This window comes from Aotus nancymaae, unplaced genomic scaffold, assembly GCF_030222135.1.
Source record: "Aotus nancymaae isolate 86718 unplaced genomic scaffold, 86718_ANA_hifiasm-v0.15.2.pri h1tg000069l, whole genome shotgun sequence".
Lineage (NCBI taxonomy): Eukaryota > Metazoa > Chordata > Mammalia > Primates > Aotidae > Aotus > Aotus nancymaae.
The window spans coordinates 2,399,628-2,422,500 of record NW_026988484.1 but is presented as its reverse complement, the minus strand read 5'-3'; the positions used below and the strand labels follow the sequence as shown (position 1 = coordinate 2,422,500).

The 22,873-nt window shown below is 47.6% G+C and overlaps 2 protein-coding genes across 5 annotated transcripts in view; both read right to left on the bottom strand.

Moving 5' to 3' along the window:
* ZSCAN22 (zinc finger and SCAN domain containing 22) overlaps positions 1-315 on the bottom strand; it is a 29,980-nt gene extending 29,665 nt beyond the window's left edge. The window contains exon 1 of the mRNA XM_012473143.2: positions 276-315. The gene's annotated coding sequence lies outside the window, so the exon portion shown is untranslated. The remainder of the gene's footprint in view (positions 1-275) is intronic.
* The window catches only part of ZNF8 (zinc finger protein 8), a 32,360-nt gene continuing 9,795 nt past the window's right edge, over positions 309-22,873 (bottom strand). The window contains exons 4-5 of one of the 4 annotated variants that reach the window (XM_012473140.2): positions 16,720-18,204; positions 309-356 (exon numbers count right to left, since the gene is read on the bottom strand). In XM_012473140.2, coding sequence (XP_012328563.1) covers positions 16,766-18,204 — 1,439 coding nt within the window. In that variant the 3' untranslated portion in view covers positions 309-356; positions 16,720-16,765. Of the gene's footprint in view, positions 357-5,701; positions 5,779-11,411; positions 11,985-16,448; positions 18,205-22,873 lie in introns of those variants that run through there. The other 3 variants (XM_012473138.2, XM_012473141.2, XM_012473139.2) reach the window with 3 other exon arrangements.

The window sequence follows — 22,873 nt, the reverse complement described above, 5'->3', positions numbered from 1 at the left end:
CACATATGTATATATGTATATATATGTGAATTATGTACTTACATCAAGTTTTCTAATTTCCATTTATATGAAATGTCCAGAACACGCAAATCCACAGAGACAGAAGATCAGAGGTTGTCAGGGGCTGGGAGAAGTGACTGCTTAATGAGTGTGGGGTTTGTTTTGGGCTGTTTCACTCACTGGATCTTTTACCTTGGATGCACATTGTACTTCTGTGCCCCAAAAGAGAAGAAATAAACCCACCAATCTGATATAGAAACTCTCATTTCACTCACTTGGGATGTCTCTTTCCATAGTCCATGGGTCCTCCCACTGCCCCAGCTTAGAGATCACATCTGGTTTGGAGTCAGGAAGTCCTGTCAATGGTGAGAAAAGAGGAAGAAAATGTGGATGATATTGTTCCAAGTCAGCCAGGATCAGACGCTGCAGCATATAAGCCAAAGAATGGAAAAAGTCTCTTCCTGGTGATACGGGATGGGATGTCAGTCTCTCCACAGAGGGGACCCGGCTAGGGAACACAGGACACATAAACATGTGAGTAACTGAAGACAAGGCAGGGGATAAACACACATGAGTGACAAGGATGAAGAGACAGAGGCCTCATCCACAGACAGCAGGTTGCTGTAGTTCCTTAGCATCACATCTCAGTACAAGATCCCCTGCATTGGGCCCAGCAGCCCCGACTCCTCCCTTGTGAAGTCCACAGACACATCTTTAAAGGCCACTGGCTTCTGAAACATCACACGTGGTGGCTTAGTCATGGACCATGTTTGACAAGGGTAGTCCCATGGGGAATGGCAGTAGGTTAATATTCTGGAAAATGCCCTGTTGTCTTGGGGGAGGCTAAGTGGCCTAATTAAAGAGGGGGTGCTCTTATCACCATGATTCTGTGCTGGGTGCTGTAGCTTCCACCTTCACGGTGTGTTATGGACTGTTGCATGCCCCAAATCCATATGTTGAAGCCCTAATCCCCAGTGTTATAGTATTTGGAGGTGGGGCCTTTGAGAGGCATTTACGTTTAGGTGAGGTCATGAGGGTGGGACCCCCATGATGAGATTATGCCCTTAAAAGAAAAGGAAGTGAAACTAGAACCCTCTTTCTCTGCTCTTGGTGAGATGGCTACACCAAGGTAGCCATCTGCAAGCCAGAAAGAAGGTCCTTACCGGAACCCAATCATGCTGACACCTTGATCTTGTACTTCCACCCTCCAGAACTGTGATATCTGTCATCATCGCCCCTAAGTGCTCAGCTTTGTAGACTCTAGAGGGACAGCTGGATAGCCCTCATCAGCTCCCTCTACCCCCACCGAACTGATGATGTCACTCCTGTGTGATCCCCACCTCCTTCATGACTTGGTAGGGGAGGCCTGAAGGCCAACAGCACGTCTGCATCATCTCTGACGTGTGCCCCAACCAGACCCTTCCTGCCACCATAGTGGTGTCCCAGCAAGCCTTCAGAGATCTGACCCGGGGTTAAGGTCCCAAGCCTAGCTGTATTGATGGTCCTTTCGCCTGTGTGGTGTCTCCCTGGAAACCCCAAGGACCAGGGACCTGTCATGTGGCAACATCAATTTCAGAACCCCAACTTTCCATTCTTTTTTTTTTTTAATTTACTTTTTTATAGGGATGGGGTTTCTCCATGTTGTTCAGGCTGGTCTAGAACTCCCGACCTCAGGTGATCTGCATGCCTTGGCCTCCCAAAGTGCTGGGATTACAGGTGTGAGCCACTGCGCCCAGCTAACTTTCCATTCTTTAAAAGATATGTGGTCTTGGCTGGGCACAGTGACTCACACCTGTAATCCCAACACTTTGGGAGTCCGAGGTGGGTGGATCATCTCAGGTCAGGAGTTCAAGACCAGCATGAACAACATGGTGAAACCCCATCTCTTAAAAAAAATATATATATGTGGTCTTGCTCTGTCACCTAGACTGGAGTACAGTGGTGCAATCACAGCTCACTGTAACCTCGAGCTCCTGGGCTCAAGTGATTCTCCTGCCTCAGCCTCTCAAGTAGCTAGGACTATAGACACATGACATTACACCTGACTAATTTTTTTAATTTAAATTTTTATAGACAGGGTCTCACTATGTCATCCAAGCTGGTCTCAAGCTCCTGATCTCAAGGAATCCTTCCACCATGGCCTTCCAAAGTGTTGGGATTACAGGCATGAGCCCAGCCCCAGTGTTCCATTCTTAACCCCCAAAGCCCCTACCCTCTATCCAGATGCCAGCTGCAAGGCTGGCTCAGTGCCACTATTCACTCATTCATCCACTGCTATCTCTCATGGGTCCAAGCACACATGCCAGGCTCTACTCTGTCCCTGTCCTGGGTATTGACTGATAAGCAGTGCAGTCACAAAGAACCCATATGCCCCAGATCTGCTCAGATGTGAGTCCCTCTACCCATTTTCTCATCTCTAAGCCCCAACCAGGGATGAGAGGGAGGAGGAGGAGGAGGAGGAAGAAGAGGGACTGCGGTTAAAGAAGAGACCTTACCCTGAGATGTGCACACCAGGGCTTGTGTGGGTATTAGAAGTGCCACAGGAAGGGGATGGAAACGAACGTGCATGCTGAGCCCATCTGGGGAAACTCACATGGACAGCATCTGCCAGGAATGCAGTGTCCTGGGCTTCCTCCTCATCCTCTTTGATGCCCCTCTGAGACAGAAGAGGTGGGGGAGTAGAGGGATTATGAGGGTGGCTAGACCTGCCCTTAGGTCCCAGAGACCCTAAGGCCCCAAGGCCCTGCCAACCCAGTAGACCTAACCTGGGCCTGCTTCCTCTTGCTCACCCTTCAGGGCTTGACTGAACCACGGCCCCCAACATTTACTTATATGCCAAGCATGCTGTGGACACATCAGTTCACTTGATCTTCACTCTGCCCCTGAGTGAGGCAACACAATGAAACCAAATTTATGGGAAAGATATGAGGTACTGAGAGGGTATGACGCTTGTCTGAGTCGAGCTTCCACAGCAAAGCATGTGCCCCACCCCAGCATCAGACCTCTAGCCAAGAAGGTGGGGCCTGAGGAGAAGGCAGTATCCATGTTGACTGATGAGGTGACTTGTGCCCTTCACGTGAAGAAGGCATCTGTACGGGTAGTGATGGGGTGACCCATATTCCGCAGAATTAGCCTGGGGATGTGGTGCTGCCCTGGGCACTAGCGTAGAGGTACATGCAGCCTCTGTGGATCTGGGGTGACCCAGGGAGGATGCAGCCTGGGAGGCAAAGGCCCGGGACCTGCGACTCCACCGCATGCCACCGACTGACTATATCCAAGCTCTCAGCCTGTTTCCTAGAGAGTATAATGAGGACAGACTCCCAGGAGGATGGAACGGCATCACTCTGTGGAAAGACTAGAAACAGAACACGAAAACCTCATGGCATCCTTACTGCCTAGAGCCACGCCACTTTCACACCCTCCTTCCCCTCCTGACTCCCAGGAAGGGCAAGGGAATCACTGGGCTTGGGGCTCCACAGAAAAAGACTTCCTGATTTGATGCTTAACAGCTGTGCCTCAGACGCCTGCCTCTAAAACATAAAGCCCTCAACACAGAAACCTCACTTATCTGGGTACCTCCTCTGGACCTAGGCTGGGTGCCCGCAGGCAGCCATAGCCACCTGTGCTGCTGCCCCTACACTGCCCCTGGCTGTGGGCTTCTCAAGGGCTTGCTGTGTGATGCTGAGTTCATTAACATGGGGACAATGTGTTGGAGTGTGGCAATGTTCAGGCACTGCTAGCCAGATAAGGGGACCCTCTTCCACCAGATGACAGCAGTTCCCCTCTCCTGAGCACCTCCTGCAGGTCAGGCTGCCCAGCAAACACCTTTGGTGGTACTCCCAACAAATCAAAAGGGATGTGTCATCATTACCCGCTTTTCCCCAGGTGGGGAAACCGGGGCACAGAGAAGTTAAACCAAAGGTTGTTTGGTGAGTGACTGGCAGGCAGAGGTTTGAAACTTTGTGCTTTCAAACATACATATGCATTTTTTACAGACATACAAGTGCTCAGGTTAGTGAATTTTGTAAAGGCACAGGACTGTGTAACATTTAAATGAAACTCTAGAATGTTCTGTGAGGATGGAAAAGCTCTGAAGTTGTGCTGTCCAATATGGCACCATCAGCCCCATGAAGCTCCTGAGTACTAGAAACATAGCTGGTGTGACTGGGAAATGGAACTTGCTATTTTATTTGAATTTAGTAACTATCATATCGGACAGTGCAGGTCTAGGACATTTCAGTACCTTATACAGCTCCCATGGAGTAATTAGTCCTTCCAGAAAAGGTGTCCCAGTTTTTTTTTTTTTTTTTTTTTTTAAAGATAGTATCTTGCTCTGTTGCCCAGGCTGGAGTACAGTGGCACGATCTCAGCTCACTGCAAACTCTACCCCCCACCGGGTTCAAGCAATTCTCCTGCCTCAGCCTCCCAAGTACCTGGGATTATAGACACCTAGCACCATGCCCAGGTAATTTTTGTATTTTTAGTAGAGGTGGGGTTTTGCCATGTTGGCCAGGCTGGTCTTGAACTCCTGACCTCAGGTGACCTACTCACCTTGGCCTCCCAAAGTGCTAGGATTACAGGCATGAGCCACCACGCCCAGCCCAGCCTATTCTTGAACTTTATACAAAATTATGTGCGCTGTTATTACAGTCTGAGGCCTCAGCTCCATGCTCTCAGGCTTCAGGGACAGCAGCCACAGGATACCTCTATGAGGACTATGTGAGAACAAAGTGAGATATCAAGTGGATGAGTGCTCTAAAGAGAGAAAAATTGGTCATTGCAGCTGTACCAAATTCAGGTCCTAACAGATACTCCCAGGAAGGAAGAGCAGATGTGGGGCCTTTTGTTCCTTCCTACAGAGGTAAGAGTACTGAACAGACTATCTGGGCCCTGATTTGCCCAGTACCCACACCTTCCTCCCCATCTTTTTCCTAAGCTGAGAATGGCAAGCATAATGGTAGAGTCTGTCAGATCTAGGATCCAATCTTCACTCTCTGCCATGATTCTGGGCTGCTCACTTCCCTTGGGGTCTGTTTCATATCTATAAAATGGAACTACCTGTGAAAAGCTTTTTGCTCATTCATTCATTGAAGGAATGAATTATATTTAACAAAGTTTTGGAGTTTTGGATTTATTAATAAAACGTATGGACGTGTTTTTCTCTTGTTAGGTATGTACGTTCATAACATCCTTGGTTTTCCCTCTGAGCCTACAAAGCTGACATTTGCTGCTTGTTTTACAGAAGAGTTTGCCAACCATACTATGATGGCCTGGGCAGTGATGGAGAGTTTAAAGTGAAGGGTGGCCGCACCAGTCAGGGGTGAAAGACCCTCTCTACCCAATGCTGAGTGGACAGTGATGAAGGGGGCAATGGGAGGCAGGAGTCCCATTAGGAGGTAGTGGCCTAGAACGGGCTGAGGAAGGCAGGGCAGTGGAATAAAGGCAGCAGAGGTAGGGTGTGTTTTAGAGGGATATCTGGTTTCTGAAAATATCTAGCCCTGTATCTGCCACCTGTACCACTGTGACTACCACCCCACCATGTGCCTCACCTGGGACCTCAGGCTCCATCACCTCTGCTCTGTCTCCACACTGCTTGGGCTCAGCAGCTCCATGGTAGGGAGCGCCTGAGGTCTCAGTCCTGGGCAGAGGTCCCAGGTTGCTAGCGACTCTTGCAGAGACAAGTTTGTTTCCAGGGTCACTGCCGCCTTCTCTCTGATCATACACACCAGTGCAGCCCTAGGCTCTTGGCTTTGACTTCAGGGGTCCAGGCCTGGGATTCTGGAAAATGAAGTACGGCTAGTGAGCAAAAGCAGTAAGGGGCAGGTGTGGTCATGGCCACGCACAAAGGCGCTCCTGGGACAGACACAAATACACCCAGGCGAGGCTCTTCCCAAGCCGAGGTCCCACCAATGGCTTCCCCTTCCCAAATTACGAATATACATCCACACGAATACCTGTACATGAATGTTTACAGCAGTAGCATTTATAATATCCACGACGGATATATCCATATAACGGTATATCCACATAACGGAGCATTATTCAGTCATAAAGAGGAATGAAAAACTAATACATGGACTCTGAAAACATGTTCAGTGATAAAAAGCCAGACACAAGAAACCACATATTGTATGACTCCATTTATAAGAAGTGTTCAGAACAGGCGAATCTAGACACATAAAGTGGATTAGGGTTTGCCAGAGGCTGAAGGAAGACGGAATGGGGAGTGACGGTAAGGGGTATACGGCAAACTCACACAACTGAGGTCACACCTGCACAGACAGATGGCGTCAACACATGAAGGACACTCCCCTCCCACGGGCGCATAAGCGGTAAACACTTGGCCAGACACGGGAGATCGAGCCCACACACACCGCGCGCACGCCTCTCTCCCCGCGCCGACCCCGGGTCCGCGTTTCACTCACGGGTCCTACGCGCCCACTCAGTCACACCCACCGCCAGCACACTCAGGCCACGAGCGCCTCGCTGTCCCTGACAGTCACCCTCGCCGCGCCACCACACCCGCGGACTCACCAGTGCGGCAGCCTCCTCAAAGAGGCAGACCACGCGCGCGCGCCCAGCCGCGACTTAAACACCCACCGCCGGCACTTCCGGTACGCACTTCCGCCTGGTGGCCAACGACCGCCCAGGACTTCGCCTCCCAGAAGGCCCTGCGCGCTACCTGCTTGATAACGGCCATGCACGGGATACAAGGCCTTCTGGGAAATGGAGTTCACAGCGTGGCGGGACCGGAAGGGGAGCGTGGGAGCTGCAAAGCGTGGGAACCTGTCAGCACTAGAAGGGAAGTATATTGACATCCAGTTTCGTATGTTCTTTTAAATATATAGCATGTTTACTTTTTTTTCTCTACGCGCACACATGTACACATATAAAAGTATATCAGAGATATTTTCCCCCGAATCTTGTATATGATTAAGCAGATGTCCCCTATGAACACGTACATTGTTCCACTCACCCAAAGAACATTGAAGCCTGTAACCAATTCAGTCCACATGCTAAACTCTCCAGTTGTCCCAATACCTTACGTAGTTTTCATCTTTTATCCAAGCACAAGCTAAACACGCATTACACTCTACTGTCTCATTTCAAATTGCTTTCAATCTAGAATGGAGCCTGTTGTTTATAATGATCTTGGCAGTTTTCATGTATCCAAGTGAGATTTCCAAAGTGCCCTCCAATTTAGGTTTGTCCGTATAGAGTATAAAACAATCATAATCTAAGGCCGGGCGCGGTGGCTCAAGCCTGTAATCCCAGCACTTTGGGAGGCCGAGGCGGGTGGATCACGAGGTCAAGAGATCGAGACCATCCTGGTCAACATGGTGAAACCCCGTCTCTACTAATACAAAAAATTAGCTGGGCACGGTGGCGCGTGCCTGTAATCCCAGCTACTCAGGAGGCTGAGACAGGAGAATTGCCTGAACCCAGGAGGCGGAGATTGCGGTGAGCCGAGATCGCGCCATTGCGCTCCAGCCTGGGTATCAAGAGCGAAACTCTGTCTCAAAAAAAAAAAAAAAAAAAAAAAAAAAAAACAATCATAATCTAATTTTACACACTCATTTTCTTCCACTCGCCCTGGACATTTCTCCACTAAATTAAACATTTTTTGAAAACTTTTTGAAACATGAATAGTATTACACCACATGAATACCATTTCTTTATCCCCAACCTCCAGCTATTTCACTAGAAATTGAGCAACATGTGTATGCAGTCCCTATACATTCCTATTTTTGTATGTCCAGGAGACTCCCTAATAACAGGCAGGCCCTGTATGATGCAAATCATTTTAATTGAGGGAGGTGCCCGGGACAGTGTGGGACATAATTCAATCTATACACAGAAGGCCTGTATGACCTAGTGGAGAAGGCTCCCAATGTGCAAACTAACTCGGCCTACTCCTCCCTATTCCCACTACAGTCAGATCATCACAGGGGGACTTTAAAAGTTCTATCATCTATCTACCTTTACACCACCATCCAATAGAACTTTCTGAAATTATGGAAATGTCTTTTAACTAGTGAAAAGTTAAATATGGTTAGTGACTGAGGAACTGAATTTTGTTTTTAATTTTCATTAATTTAAATTTACATCTAGGCCCAGGTGTGGTGGCTCATCTGTAATCCCAGCATTTTCGGAGGCCACAGTGGGAGAACCACTTAGGCCCAGGAATTCAAGACCAGTCTGGGGAACACAGTGAGTCCCTGTCACTATAAATAACAGTTTTAAATAAAATTTTAAAAAATTACATCTAAATAGCTATATATGACTGGTAGCTACCATGTTGTATAGTGCACTCTGGAAGATGTTTATCTTGGATCTCCTTACAAGAGACCTATGGGAGACTGCTTTTCAGACTGGATGCAGATTTCTTCCCAGTAACCTATTACAGAAACAACTTGAATACCTTGGAAGACATGCAGATAACACTGGAAATGGGGGACTTGGCAGTTCGATCCAACTTGTATGTAGGGGACTCTCATAATTGGGGCTTATTGATACAGGAAATTTAATAAAGTAACTTGGAAATTTACGTGTGCTACAGCCACCTTCCAGGAACCTTTATCTTACCTTACCTCTTTGGTATCATCGAGTTAAAGCTGTTTTACACTCACTGGTTCTGCTAACTGCACACACACACACAAGTATATGTAAAACAAGTATGAATATGACCAAGACACACAGTCTCTGCTCATGTGAACATTGTTGCGGGGGGAAGCAGACAGTAAACAATGAAAGAAATTATCAAACTTACTTTAATTTGAAAGAATTCAGATTTTTGTTTAATTTATTTTTTGAACTGGTAGTAATTTTACATGTTTCAAAATTCCAAAAATATAAAAAGATAAAGAGTGAAAATTATTCCTCATCACTGTCCTCCCAATTCTCCTGACCAACCCGTATGCTTGCTACTTTTACCCTTTCAGAGATTATGTGTGTACATATAAGCAAATGTTTATTTATTTATTTTGAGACACAGTTTTGCTCTTGTTGCCCACACTGGAGTGCAATGGCACAATCTTGGCTCACTATAACCTCCACCTCCTGGGTTCAAGCGATTCTCCTGCCCCAGCCTACTGAGTGGCTGGGATTACAAGTGTGCGCCACCACACCAGGCTTTTATATTTTGATTAGAGATGGGGTTTCACCATGTTGGTCAGGCTGGTCTTGAACTCCTGACCTCGGGTGATCCACCAGCCTTGGCCTCCCGAAGTGGTGGGATTACAGGTGTGAGTCACTGTGCCCACCCCGTTTCGTCTTTACATACATGGAAAAGTACTCTACAGTTTTATACCTTGCTTTTTTTCTACTTAACTATCTTGGATGCCTTTGAATATCTTCAAGGTTTTTCTTGCATTAGTATAGTTTGAGCATCCCTAATTCAAAAATCTGAAACATTTCTGGTCCCAAGCATTTTGGGTAAGGGATACTTAACCTGTAAATAAAGAGTCTTCATTTTTAAGGCTATGATCTCCATTCCACTGTAAATGACTTAGCTAGTTCCCCATGGTGGACATGGAGGGTTGTTTCCAAATTCTGCCTTTTTTTTTTTTTTTTTTTTTTTTTTTTTGAGACGGAGTTTTGCTCGTTACCCAGGCTGGAGTGCAATGGCGCGATCTCGGCTCACATCAACCTCTGCCTCCTGGGTTCAGGCAATTCTCCTGCCTCAGCCTCCTGAGTAGCTGGGATTACAGGCACGTGCCACCATGCCCAGCTAATTTTTTGTATTTTTAGTAGAGACGGGGTTTCACCATGTTGACCAGGATGGTCTCGATCTCTTGACCTCGTGATCCACCCGCCTCGGCCTCCCAAAGTGCTGGGATTACAGGCGTGAGCCACCGCGCCCGGCCCCCAAATTCTGACTTTTAAAATCAATAGCATATTGAAAACCATGTACAAACAGTCTACACACATACAAATATATCTGTAGGATTCATTCCCAGCAGGTTTGCTTAGACAAAGAGTTTATGTATTTGCAATTTAGATAGTGGCTGATAAAATGCCCTCCACAGAAGTCATATCAATTCACATTCTCACTGGAAATGTGTAAGAAACCCTCTAATGCCCACTTTGAGAAAACTCAAGGCTGGTAAAATACTGAGTGGAGAGCACATTGTTAGAATCCTCCGGAAAGTTAATTTAAAAAGCTACATGAAATTCATAGAAAAAATCCTCAAAATACAGTAAGCACATGTTACAAGAGAACTAGAAGGGACTGCAAATTTCTAAACACGAGATAACTATACACATATATATTCCTGTGTATGCAAAATTTAGTGTACACTACATGTATGTGTAAACACATGTGCATATTTTAAGAAAAAATTGCAAGAAAAATTAATAAAATCCTAATGGTAAGGACCATCTATGGACAGCTAAAGTATGAGGAATTTTACACAAGTTTTCATACTTTTTTTACTTTTATGCATTTTTCAAGTTTTGCTACAAAGAACTCACATTACTTTTATGAACAGAAAAAAACATGTCTTTTCCCTAGTTAACAGTAATTTCCACTGAGGGAGTTTCTTATCTGTTTCAAAATAACTACAAGGAAATCAGCAGGAATATCATGCTTAGAAAATGTGAACTGAGAAACAGAAAATACGCAAAGATCTGAAACACTTCTGGTCCCAAGCATTTCTGATAAGATATACTCAAGCTGTATATAAAGTCTTCCTTTTTAAGGCTATCATCTCCATTCCACCATAAATGACCTAGCCAGTTCCCCATGGTGGACATGGAGGTTGTTTCCAAATTTTTAGTTTTAAAATCAATAGCAAAATGAAATCCATGTAGCCTGCACGCATACAAGTATATATATAGGATTCATTCCCAGCAGGTTTGGTAAGACAAAGGGTTTATGTATTTGTAATTTAGTGACTGATAAACTGCCCTCCACAGAAGATGTTTAAGAACCCTCCCATACCCGCTTTGAGAACTCAAGGCTCCTTGAGTTCCAGTTCATTGCTTAATCCCAGCTTACCACCCAGTGAGGCTGCTATAACCTCAGCCAATCCAATGTTCCCTCAGAGAAGTATCAACGGTGACCAGTTCAGGATGGGCTGTTTTGGGGGTCAAGGTGGAGGGAATGAGACAATCACAGGCCTGACTCCAGAGCTGTCTAGAACCATGCTGTTACTGTTGGTCCCAACTCTTCAGAGGAGAGGAGCTTTCCTGTCTGGATTCCCAAGCCTGTGCCCCAAACTGCTGGAGGAGCAGAAAGGAGGAACGATCGGGAGGAGGGTTTTGGTACCAGACCCTTTGGTTCACAGTCCGGCTGGCCTGTTTGGCAGCACGTTACTTCTCCTCTTTGGGCCGTCCTGCACTGTTGGCGGCAGTGGGGATGAAATGAAGTAAGCGGATCCGAGATGTTTACGTGGCAAAATCAACAGGACTTCTAACTCCACAGGGCGAGGAAGGGGAGAGGTGAAGACGACTGATTTTCTGGCTTCCATGATAGGATGGTGAGTGGAAACAGCCCCTAGGAAAGGGATCAGGGGAGCAGAGACTGGTCTGTGTGGAAAATGAGTTTTGTTTGGGGTAGGCTGGGTTTGGGGAGCTTGCAGCACACCTGGGGGAGCTGCCCAGCACCACACAGCAGTTGTTTGGGCCTGAAGCCCAAATCTCAGAAGCACCAGACTGATTTGGGAGTGAGCAGCACAAAGGGAGTGATGTGGATGACACCTTGGGAGGGCGTGGAGCATAAGGTGGGCTCTGGGACAGGACCCCAGGGACCCCAACATTTAGGAGGGGTGATGGGAGGTCGAGAAGTCTCTGAAGAGTTGGAAGGAACCCCACAGTGCAAGGGGGTAGAGGTTTGCAAAGAGGTCAGCAGGCTTCACAACCATGGTGGTGGCACCCTGGACATTGGTTGCAGTGAGTTCTGTGAAGCAGTCGGGGTGGACAGAGGGTCTGAGGTGTGAGCGGTCACCAAGGGAATGGGGAGCACAAGCAATTCTCCCAAAAGCCTGAAGAAGAAAAGCAGCAGATATTGCTAGTTGCCTCCATCATCCACTTTCCAAGACTTTCTCTCCTACCTGTGTCCACCACAGAGGTCATAAAGGTAAACATGACCTTTCTAAGCCCCATTGTTATTAGGGTGGCCCCTGACCCAGCCTTGGCCCATGAGACTTTGGCGGCATGTGCTGGAGGCTTCTGGGAATGCCTTTTCTTTGAAACACCATCAGAGGTAAGTGTTGGCCTGCCCCTGCCCCCTTCTTTCAGTCTCGACTGTAGATGCAATGACTGGAGCCATCGTAGTCTCCCTGGGACCACAATGGAAAGGTTAAAAGAACTGCGGAAAACACGGGTTATGACACAGCTGAGCCATTGAAGACAGCCTTTGAACAAAGTCTAATCTGTTTAAGCATGGTCAGCTGGGTGCTGACATCAAATTCTAACTCTACCACTTGCTAGCTTGGGCTAGTTACTTTTGCTCTAGTTACTACTAATGTTTGTCCTGTGCCTAATTTTGCCTGTCTGTAAAAGGGTGCTAACTTTCAGAACTATGACTGTGGCACGGTCTGAGGATGCACCATTTAGCTATGCAAATGGAAGTTTATCTAAGGAGAGAACAGGTGCCGCAGGGTAAAGTATGAGGCCAGAGTTGCTGTGAAAAGTCAGAGCTGACACAGGAAATGTCTTGAGGACAACCCCGAAGAAGTAAGTGCAGAGAAACAAACCTGGCCATTGACAGGGTCGTGCTGAACCTCTAGAGATGAACCCCAAAGCTGGCTCTGTCATCCTGGAAGCCAGCACTGCTCCGATTGGATAGCTGAGTCGTGACACTCCCAACATCCAAAAAGCAAAAATGCACACAAGAGGCTCTGATGCTAAGGAGTTCCAATGCTCAACCATTCCAACACGGTTATTCCAATTGCTGTTTGGCAGGGTGCAGTGGCTCACACCTGTAATCCTAGCACTTTGGATGGCCAAGGTGGGAGGATCGCTTAAGTCCAGGTGTTTGAAACTGGCCTAGGCAATGCAGTAAAACCATATCTCTACAAACAATTAAAAAATTTGTTCAGTGTGGTGGCACACACCTGTAGTCCCAGCTACTGGGGCAGCTGAGGCAGGAGAATTGCTTGAACCTGGGAGGTTGCAGGGAATCAGGTGACAGAGCAAGACTCATGACTTTATTAAAGAAAAAAAGAGAGAAAAATTCCAACCAAATGCACTGTGTAGATCTTGTTTAGATTATGATTACCACAAAACAAATAGAAAACAAAACAAAATTTATGAGGCAACCCAGAACATCTGAACACTAGATATTTAATGTTATCTGTTTAGATGTGAAAATGACAATACAGTTCTACTTGAGATTTAACAAAATTAATTAGGTCAGGCACAGTGGCTCACGCCTGTAATCCCAGCATTTTGGGAGACTGAGGGAGGCAGATCACTTGAGGTCATGAATTTTGAGACCAGCCTGGCCAAGATGAAACCCCATCTCTCACTAAAAGCACAAAAATTAGCCAGGCATGGCAACGCACACCTGTAATCCCAGCTACTCAGAAGGCTAAAGCATGAGAATTACTTGAACCCGGGAGGTGGAGGTTATAGTGAGCCAGGATTGCCCCACTGCACTCCAGCCTGGGCAACAGAGTGAGACTCAGTCTCAAAAGGAAAAAGAAAGAAATTAGAGTGAAATTAGCTTTTTTCTTTTTGCTTTACTGCAATGCCCAGTGGGGAAGAATATTTTACAACCTCAGGACCACTGCCCTGCTTTGAACTCAGGCTCGGCAGTTTTACCCACCATTGCTTTCACACTATCGGTACACAGCAAAAATGCCAAATGGTTTTGTCTCAGTGGACCACGTAGTTTCATATATATATGTGTGTGTGTGTATCTAGGGCAGGAGAGCGGGGGAGGCGGGTGGGAGTACCAGCAAAAATGTATTACTCATGTTTGAAAATCTCCACAATAAATCCTTAAAGATTATTCAGAAAAATAAGTGGCCGGGCATGGTAGCTCATGCCTGTAATCCCAACGCTTTGGGAGGCCAAGGTAGGAGGACTGCTTGAGCCCAAGAGTTCAAGACCAGCCTAGGTAACACAATGAGATCCTGCCTCTGCAAAAAATAAAAAAATTAGGAATGGTGGCACATGCCTGTGGTCCCAGCTACTTGGGAGGCTGGGCTGGGAGGATCACTTGAGCCCAAGAAATCAAGGCTGCAGTGAGCCATGATTAAACCACTGAACTCCAGCCTGGGTGAAAGAGTTGAGATCCTGTCTTGGCCAGGCGTGGTTGCTCACGCCTGTAATCCCAGCACTTTGGCAGGCCAACGTGGGCAGATCACAAGGTCAGGAGTTTGAGACCAGCCTGACCAACATGGTGAAACCCCATCTCTACTAAAAATACAAAAATTAGCCAGGCATGGTGGCATGAGCCTGTAGTCCTAGCTACCCGGGAGGCTGAGGCAGGAGAACCCCATGAACCCGGGAGGTGGAGGTTGCAGTGAGCTGAGATCATGCCACTGCACTCCAGCCTGGGCGACACAGAGACACTTCATCTCAAAAAAATAAAATAAATGGATAATCTTCCTTATTTCATACCAACTATGAATACTGCGAACAGTGAAGGGTATGCTAAAGAGTACACCATGTATAAACTAGCTAAGGACACTATTTGTTAAAATCGAGCTTATATAGTCCAGCCTGATCGATCAATTTGAAGGTTGCGTTTTTTTATGTTTTTGTTTTTTGAGATGGAGTCTTGCTCCGTCATTCAGGCTGGAGTGCAAGGGTGTAATCTTGGATCACTGAAACCTCCATCTCCTAGTTCAAGCGATTCTCATGCCTCAGTCTTCCCCAGGTAGCTAGAATTACAGGTGTATGCCAGCACACTCGGCTAATTTTTGCAGTTTTTTTGTTTTTGTTTTGAGACAGAGTCTCACTCTGTTGCCCAAGCTGGAGTGCAGTGGAGTGATCTTGGCTCACTGCAACCTGTGACCCCATGTTCAAGTGATTCTCCTGCCTCAGCTTCCCGAGTAGCTGGGATTACAGGCACCTGCCACGGCATCCAGCTAATTTTTATATTTTCAATACAGATGGGGGTTTCACCATCTTGGCCAGGCTGGTCTTGAACTCCAAACCTCATGATCCACCCATCTCAGCCTCCCAAAGTGCTGGGATTACAGGTATGAGCCACCACGCCCAGCCAATTTTTGTATTTTTAGTAGAGACGGGGTTTTACCACGTGACCCAGGCTAGTTTCCAACTCCTGACCTCAAGTGATCCACCCTCCTCAGCATCCTAGAGTGCTGGGATTACAGGTGTGAGCCACCACGCCCAGCTTTAAGTTTTTAAAATGTCAGCTACGTTGCTGGGCTGGATGTATACCCAGGTGGATTCTCCATTTTGGCACTACTGACATATGGAGCTAGATAATCCTTTGTTGAGGAGCTGTCCTGGGCACTATAGGATGTTGAGCAGCATTCTTGGCCTCTACCCACTACATGACAGGGGCACAGCAACCAAAAATGTCTCTAGATGTCACAAAATGTACCCTGGAGTCAAAAGCACCAGTCACAGCAACCAAAAATGTCTTTAGATGTCACCAGATGTACTGGAGGCAAAACCCCACCAGTTAAGAACCTGTGGCTTGGCTGGGCGCGGTGGCTCACACCTGTAACCCCAGCATTTTGGGAGGCCAAGATGGGCGGATCATGAGGTCAGGAGTTTGAGACCTGCCTGGGCAACATGGTGAAACCCCCATCTCTACTACAAATACAAAAATCAGCCGGACGTGGTGACGCGCTTATAATCCCAGCTACTCAGGAGACTGAGGCAGGAAAATCGCTTTAACCTGGGAGGCAGAGGTTGTGGTGAGCTGAGATAACGCCATTGCACTCCTGTCTAGGTGACAGAACAAGACTCTATCTCAAAGCAAAAGAAAAGGAACCTGTGGCTCATGGCAATAGCAGATATTTTTCAAGAGGAGCTGTAACACTCCCCTGCAGGGAATGCTCTGAAATGTCATGGGGGCTTGTCACCTAATTAGGTTGGGGATGTGGCTGAAAGGTGGGCAGGAGCCATGCATGCTGCAAAGATGGTGAGGAACAGAACTGGCCCCTTGGACCACATAAACAGATGTAGAATAACCAGTTTTCAGTGTATGAACTGAGAATCTAACTTGACTTCACATGTAAACACAAGCTAATTGCTGCATGCTTGAAATGTACCCATAATTTCCCAGGAATGCACCAGCATACTGTTTTGTTCAAAACTTCCAAGTGAGTCACTAATCTGAAAGTCACGTTCCACACAGGAGGGCCCCTCGCAGTATTTCCATGGCCAACATCGTGCCCTGTACCAGTCCACAAGCAACATGTTATTGTCCCAGGCCTCCCGGCAAAATCAGGCCCACACACAGTGACGAGGAGAAATACCGCACCCACTCGGTACACATTACTCTACAATTTACTCCACAATAAATCACTTTCACTTTAATGATCCTTTACAAATGGGGCCGCATGTTGATTTTTTGATATTACACATGTGGGTAGGTTATATTACCTGTGAACTCACCGTGGTGTAATGGACGTTATGTCACAAAATATATCGTTAAAGAGGGCACTGAGTTTGACAGATTTGGGACCAACCAATCTCAGGTGCTTGCGAAGCATCATTTCCTTAGAACGTCGGAAGTCACCAGTGACTACCCCCAGCCTGTCCTCCCATGAGTACACTATGGGGACTTACCACATTTTTGTACCTGTGGTTAAAAGTCATCAGCAAAGTTTCTCTCCTATGTGGATTCTCTCATGTCAAGTACCATGGAAGCACCCACAGAAGGCTCTTCCACCCCAATAATGTGCACAGGGTTTTTCTCTTGCATGATTTTTTGGATGTCAAACAAAGCCAGGGCTCTGCTTTCTGGCTGCCCTGCCTTTGCTCCACCTGCAGAGCTCTTCCTGGAGTTTGAGTGCTGATGCTGAACCAGGTGCGAGTTCCTGCTGGAGGACTGTTCACGCCGCCGGTTTCGCCCACGGGGCTGCTCCTCTCTGGTGTGAGTTATCTGGTGCCGGATAAGGTGAGAGCTCTGAATGAAACACTTCCCACACTGATTACATTTGAAGGGTCTGTCGCTCCGCTGAGTCCTGTCATCTTGACTCAAAGGTGGGTCACAGCCCAGGGCTTCTGCCCACTCCTGCTTTGTTAGAGCTGGCGTCTGCTCAAAGATAAGCCTCTGGCGGCACTCAAAGGGCTTCTCCCCAGCATGCTTCCGCTGGTGCTGGGCCAGGGATGAGCTGTGCCTGAAGCCCTTCCCGCAGTGGTTACACTCATAGGGCCTCTCCTCGGTGTGAGTTCTGAGGTGCAGGAAAAGGCAAGTGGTCCGAGAGAAGGATTTCCCACACACACTGCAGGTGTATGGCTTCTCCCCGGTGTGTGTCCTCTTGTGCCGGCCCAGGGATGAGTTCTGGTTGAAGGCCCTCCCACAGTCCTGACACTCGTAAGGCTTCTCCCCAGTGTGAATCCTCCGATGGACGGTAAGGTGTGTACTGTGGCAGAAAGACTTCCCACATTCGGCACACTTGTAGGGCTTGTCTCCAGTGTGGATTCGCTCATGCTGCACGAGGGAGGAGTTCTGGCTGAAAGCTTTCCCACACTCTTTGCACATGTAAGGTCTTTCTCCCGTATGAATCCTCTTGTGCACCGTGAGGTGTGCGTTATGGTTAAATGACTTCCCACAGTCAGTACATTTGTAGGGTTTGTCCTGCACCTGGCTTTTTGTGAGTTCCATAACTGGAATAGCCTGACTGGAAGCTTTGAGACAGTCACTGTTTTCACTGGGCTGTTTTCCTGGGGAGCCTGTCTGTTGATTGACTAGGCTTGAGTCATGTTCTGAGTCTGTAATCTGTGAGTCATAAGTATAGAAATATTCTCCTCTAGAGATCTCTGGGAATGGATTTGGGTTTGAACTCAGGGCACAGTTTTCCCCAAGTCTGAGAGTTTTATAGCCTTGATCTTGAACTGGTGCTTCCTTGAGGCCGAATTCTAACTGCTTCAAGTTATTCTGGTCCTTGAGTGCTGAGCCCTGGCTCTGACACTCCCAGCCTTTCCCCAATGTGGTCGGATGAGGAACACCTCTTGGGAATCCCTCCCTTCCTGTGACAGGGGAAGGCTCCTCTTCAGGAAGGCCCTGTTCCTGGCCTGATGCTTGGCCTTCGGATTGAGGCTCCCAGCCTGAAAGAAAACCCAAAGATCTCTGAGCTGTTGGGAGATAAAAAAGGAAGATGGACAGGCGGCCTCCAACACCTTAGGCCTATGTTATTGAACTAGTATCCTAACCAGCTGCCCTGGCAAGTCCCCTGATTCTCCTCTTATTTCAACATCAAGTGCCCTCAGTCATGGCTTCACGCATTTGACAAACATTTATTGAGCACCTGCTGTGGGCCACAGACTGGCGATGAAGCAAAGGTATATTAGTTCCCTGTTTACTGCTGTAATAACGGACCAAAAACTTTGTGCCTTAAAACACACACTTATCTTATAGTTCTGGCATGCAGAAGTCCTAAAATCAAGGTGTTGGCAAGGCTGCTTTCTCCTCCGGAGGTTCTAGAGGAAAATCCTTGCATCTTCCAGTTCCCAGAGGCCGCCTGCACTCCTGGCTTTCTTTTGCCTCCGGAGCCAGCAGCACAGCATCTTCAAATCTCTCTCGCTGACCTCTGCTTCTGTGGTCACACCTACTTTTCTAATTCGACCCTCTTGCTCACCCAGTATCTGAGATAACCAGTTCTGGGGATTAGGACAGGGACTCTGTCATAAGCCAGGCTCCCCTGGTTTCTCCAAGCCCTCTGAAGCCCCTGTATCTGCTCGTCTTTACTACCACACAGGCCACGTGCTCATTCATTCAGTGTCCACCTCACCACACTAGACTGTTCACAGTCAGTGCCTAAAATGACTAGTAGAAGAAGCTCAAAAATATCTGTCTCAGTGAATGCTGAAGGAGCTTATCGAGGGAATGAATGAACAAGAGCTTGACAACAGGAGAGGTGCTGGAGGAACTGAGGCCGGCCAGGTGCCAGGCTCCCTGGTCCGTCACCTCTGGCCCCCAAATTTGACTCTCTGGCTAGGAGTGGTGGCTCACACCTGTAATCCCAGAACTTTGAGAGGCCAAGGCAGGCGGATCACTTGAGATCAGGAGTTCAAGACCATCCGGGTCAACCCTGTCTCTACTAAAAATACAAAAGTTAGGCAAGGTGGTACATGTCTGTAGTCCCAGCTACTCAGGGGGCTGAGGCACAAGAATCGCTTCAACCCAGAAGGCAGAGGTTGCAGTGTGCCAAGATCACACCACTGCACTCCAGCCTGGGCGACCAAGAGAGACTCTCTCTTGGAAAAAAAAAAAATTGACTCTCTGCATAGCACCCAGAGGTTTCTTCTAAAATACAAGTCAGTCCACACAAAAATGTATATACGAATGTTTAGAGCAGCAGTATTAATTAATAGCCAAACGTGGAAACAACCCAAATGCCCCTCAACAAATGGATAAACAAAATAGAGTCTATCCATACAATGGATATTGTTTAACCACACAAAAAAAAAGTACCTACATATGCTGTAACACTGATGCACCTGGAAAACGTTATGTTGAGGTAAAGCAGCCAGACACAAAGGTCACAGATTACAAGATTCCATTCATATGGAGTGTCTAGAACAGGCAAATCCATAGAGACAGAAAGTAGGTGACTGCTTGTCGGGGACAGGAAACATGAAGAGTGACTGCTAATAGGTGACTTATGGGGTGACTGCTATGGACTGCTGATAGCAAAATTCCTATGTTGAAACCCTAATCCCCAGTGTGAGGGTATTTGGAGGTGAGGCCTTTGGGAGATAATTAGGTCACGAGGGTAGGGCCTTTAAGAATGAGATTAGTTGGCCGGGCGCAGTGGCTCACGCCTATAATCCCAGCACTTTGGGAGGCTGAGGCGGGCGGATCACGAGGTCAAGAGATTGAGACCATCCTGGTCAACATGGTGAAACCCCGTCTCTACTAAAAATACAAAAAATTAGCTGGGCATGGTGGCGCACGCCTGTAATCCCAGCTACTAGGGAGGCTGAGGCAGGAGAATTGCTTAAACCTGGGAGGTGGAGGTTGCGGTGAGCCGAGATCGCGCCATTGCACTCCAGCCTGGGTAACTAGAGTGAAACTCCATCTCAAAAAAAAAAAAAAAAAAGCATGAGATTAGTTATAAATCGTTCTACTATAAGGACATATGCACATGAATGGTCATTGCAGCACAGTTTACAATAGCAAAGACCTGGAACCAACTCAAATGCCCATCAATGATAGACTGGACAGGGAAAATGTGGCACATATACACCATGGAATATTATGCAGCCATCAAAAACAGTGAGTTCGTGTCCTTTGTAGGGACATGGATGAACCTGGAAACCATCATTCTCAGCAAACTGACACAAGAACAAAAAATCAAACACTGCATGTTCTCACTCATAGGCGGGTGTTGAACAATGAGAACACATGGACACAGGGAGGGGAGCATTATACACAGGGGTCTGTTGGGGGTTAATAGGGGAGGGACAGCGGGGGATGGGAAGGTGGGGAGAGATAGCATGGGAAGAAACGCCAGATATAGGTGAAGGGGAGGAAGGCAGCAAATCACACTGCAACATGTGCACCTATGCAACAATTTTGCATGTTCTTCACATGTACCCGAAAACCTAAAATACAATTAAAAAAAAAAAAAGAGGGCCGGGCGCGGTGGCTCACGCCTGTAATCCCAGCACTTCGGGAGGCCGAGGCGGGTGGATCACGAGGTCAAGAGATCGAGACCATCCTGGTCAACATGGTGAAACCCCGTCTCTACTAAAAATACAAAAAATTAGCTGGGCATGGTGGCACGTGCCTGTAATCCCAGCTACTCAGGAGGCTGAGGCAGGAGAATTGCTTGAACCCAGGAGGTGGAGGTTGCGGTGAGCTGAGATCGTGCCATTGCACTCCAGCCTGGGTAACAAGAGCGAAACTCTGTCTCCAAAAGAAAAAAAAGAAAGAAGTTTAAGAAAAAAAAAAAGAATGAGATTAGTGACCTTACAAGAAGAAATGCCACAGGACTTGCTCGCTTCCTCTCTCTCTGCCATACGAGGACATAGCGAAAAGGCAGCCTTCTGCAATCGAGAAAGGGGCCCTTATCAGGAACCGAATCAGCTGGCACCGTGCTCTTAGAATTCCAGCCTACAGAACCATGACAAATAAATGTCTGTCATATAACACACCTAGTGGTAGTATTTTGTCATGGTAGCCCAAGCTGACTAAGATGGTGATGAAATGTTCTGGAATTAGATAGTGAAGATAGATGCACACAATCTGTAAATGTACTGAAAACCACTGAATGGTACACTTTCATAGGTAAACTTAAGGTATGTGAATTGTATCTCGATAAAGCTATTATGCAAAAGCAAACAGACCAGGCCAGCCCTGGTAACTCCTCCATTCGCCCTGCAGTCACTTCTGGGGATGGACATGACCCTGTGCCCTTCTCCACCATGCCCTGGCTTGCCTCATCTCCTGACTCTTGCCCCAAGCCCACTCTGCTCCACATGGCTCCTTACATCCCTCCAATGCATCCTCCATACTCCTTCCTGGGGCCCTTTGCACCTGCTGCTCCCTCTGCCAAGAACCCTCATCCCTAGACATCTGCCCACCTTGCTCCCTTGTGCCCCAGCTTGTGTCACTTTCTCAGAGAGGCCTCCCTGCCAGCCCTGGGGCATAAGGCTCCCACCTCACCCTTCCCAGGTGCATTTTCATTTACAGCCTCATCACTCCCTGGCACTGGCATCCATTTCTCAGACTTCCATCTCCCAGATGCGTGAGGGCTCAGCCTTTCCTGTCATTTTCTTTGCTGCATCCACAGCACAAACAGCAGTACACAGCAGGTCCTCAGGAACATCTGTGAACAGGCCCATGAGCCAGGAGACTGGCCGAGAGACAACACAGACGAAACACACAGACTGAACACAACACTGCTGACCCCGGCCAAGACTAACGCCGCCTACTGGAAGAGAGTGGAAGAACATCTGGAGGAGGGGGACTTGAGAACACTAGTGAACTGGCCTGGTGAGGTTGGGCCAGGCTCCAACTCCAGCCTGACTCCCGGGTACCTCCACTGATCCTGGCACTTGGGAAGTCACGGAGTCTCTGAGAGAGAAGGTGAGCAGTTGATGAGGAAAGGAAATGGGAAAAGAGACTCAAAAAAAAAAAAAAAAAAGTAATTTGATCAAGACAGTTGCAGGTGGGAAAAAAAAGAAAAAACAAGAGCTGGGACTGCAGGCAGCCAGGAAGTGACCTGCAGCAGGTGAGGCCGAGCAACCGCAGGAGGGAGCCAGTGAGGAATGATGCCAGATGAGTGACGGGGCCAGGGCGGGGCTCAAGACTGCAATGCCTGTGGGTGCACTGGGAGTGCGGATATGCCTGGACAGGGATTCTTTACTACTATTTCATTTCTGAGACAAGGTCTTTCTCTGTCACCCAGACTGGAGTGTAGTAACATGATCTCAGCTCGTTGCAACCTCCACCTCCTGGGCTCAGCCTCTCAAATAGCTGGGACCACAGGCATACACCACCACACCCAGCTAATTTTTTTGCATTTTTTGTAGACATACGGTTTTGCCAGGTTGCCCAGGCTAGTCTTGAACTCTTGGACTCAAGTGAACCACCGGCCTTGGCCTCTCAAAGTTCTGGTATTACAGGCATGAGCCACCATGCCCGGCCTCTTTTCCTTTATTTTTATTTTTTATTTTTTTTATTTTTTTGAGACAGAGTTTTGCTCTTGTTACCCAGGCTGGAGTGCAATGGCGCGATCTCGGCTCACCGCAACCTCCGCCTCCTGGGTTC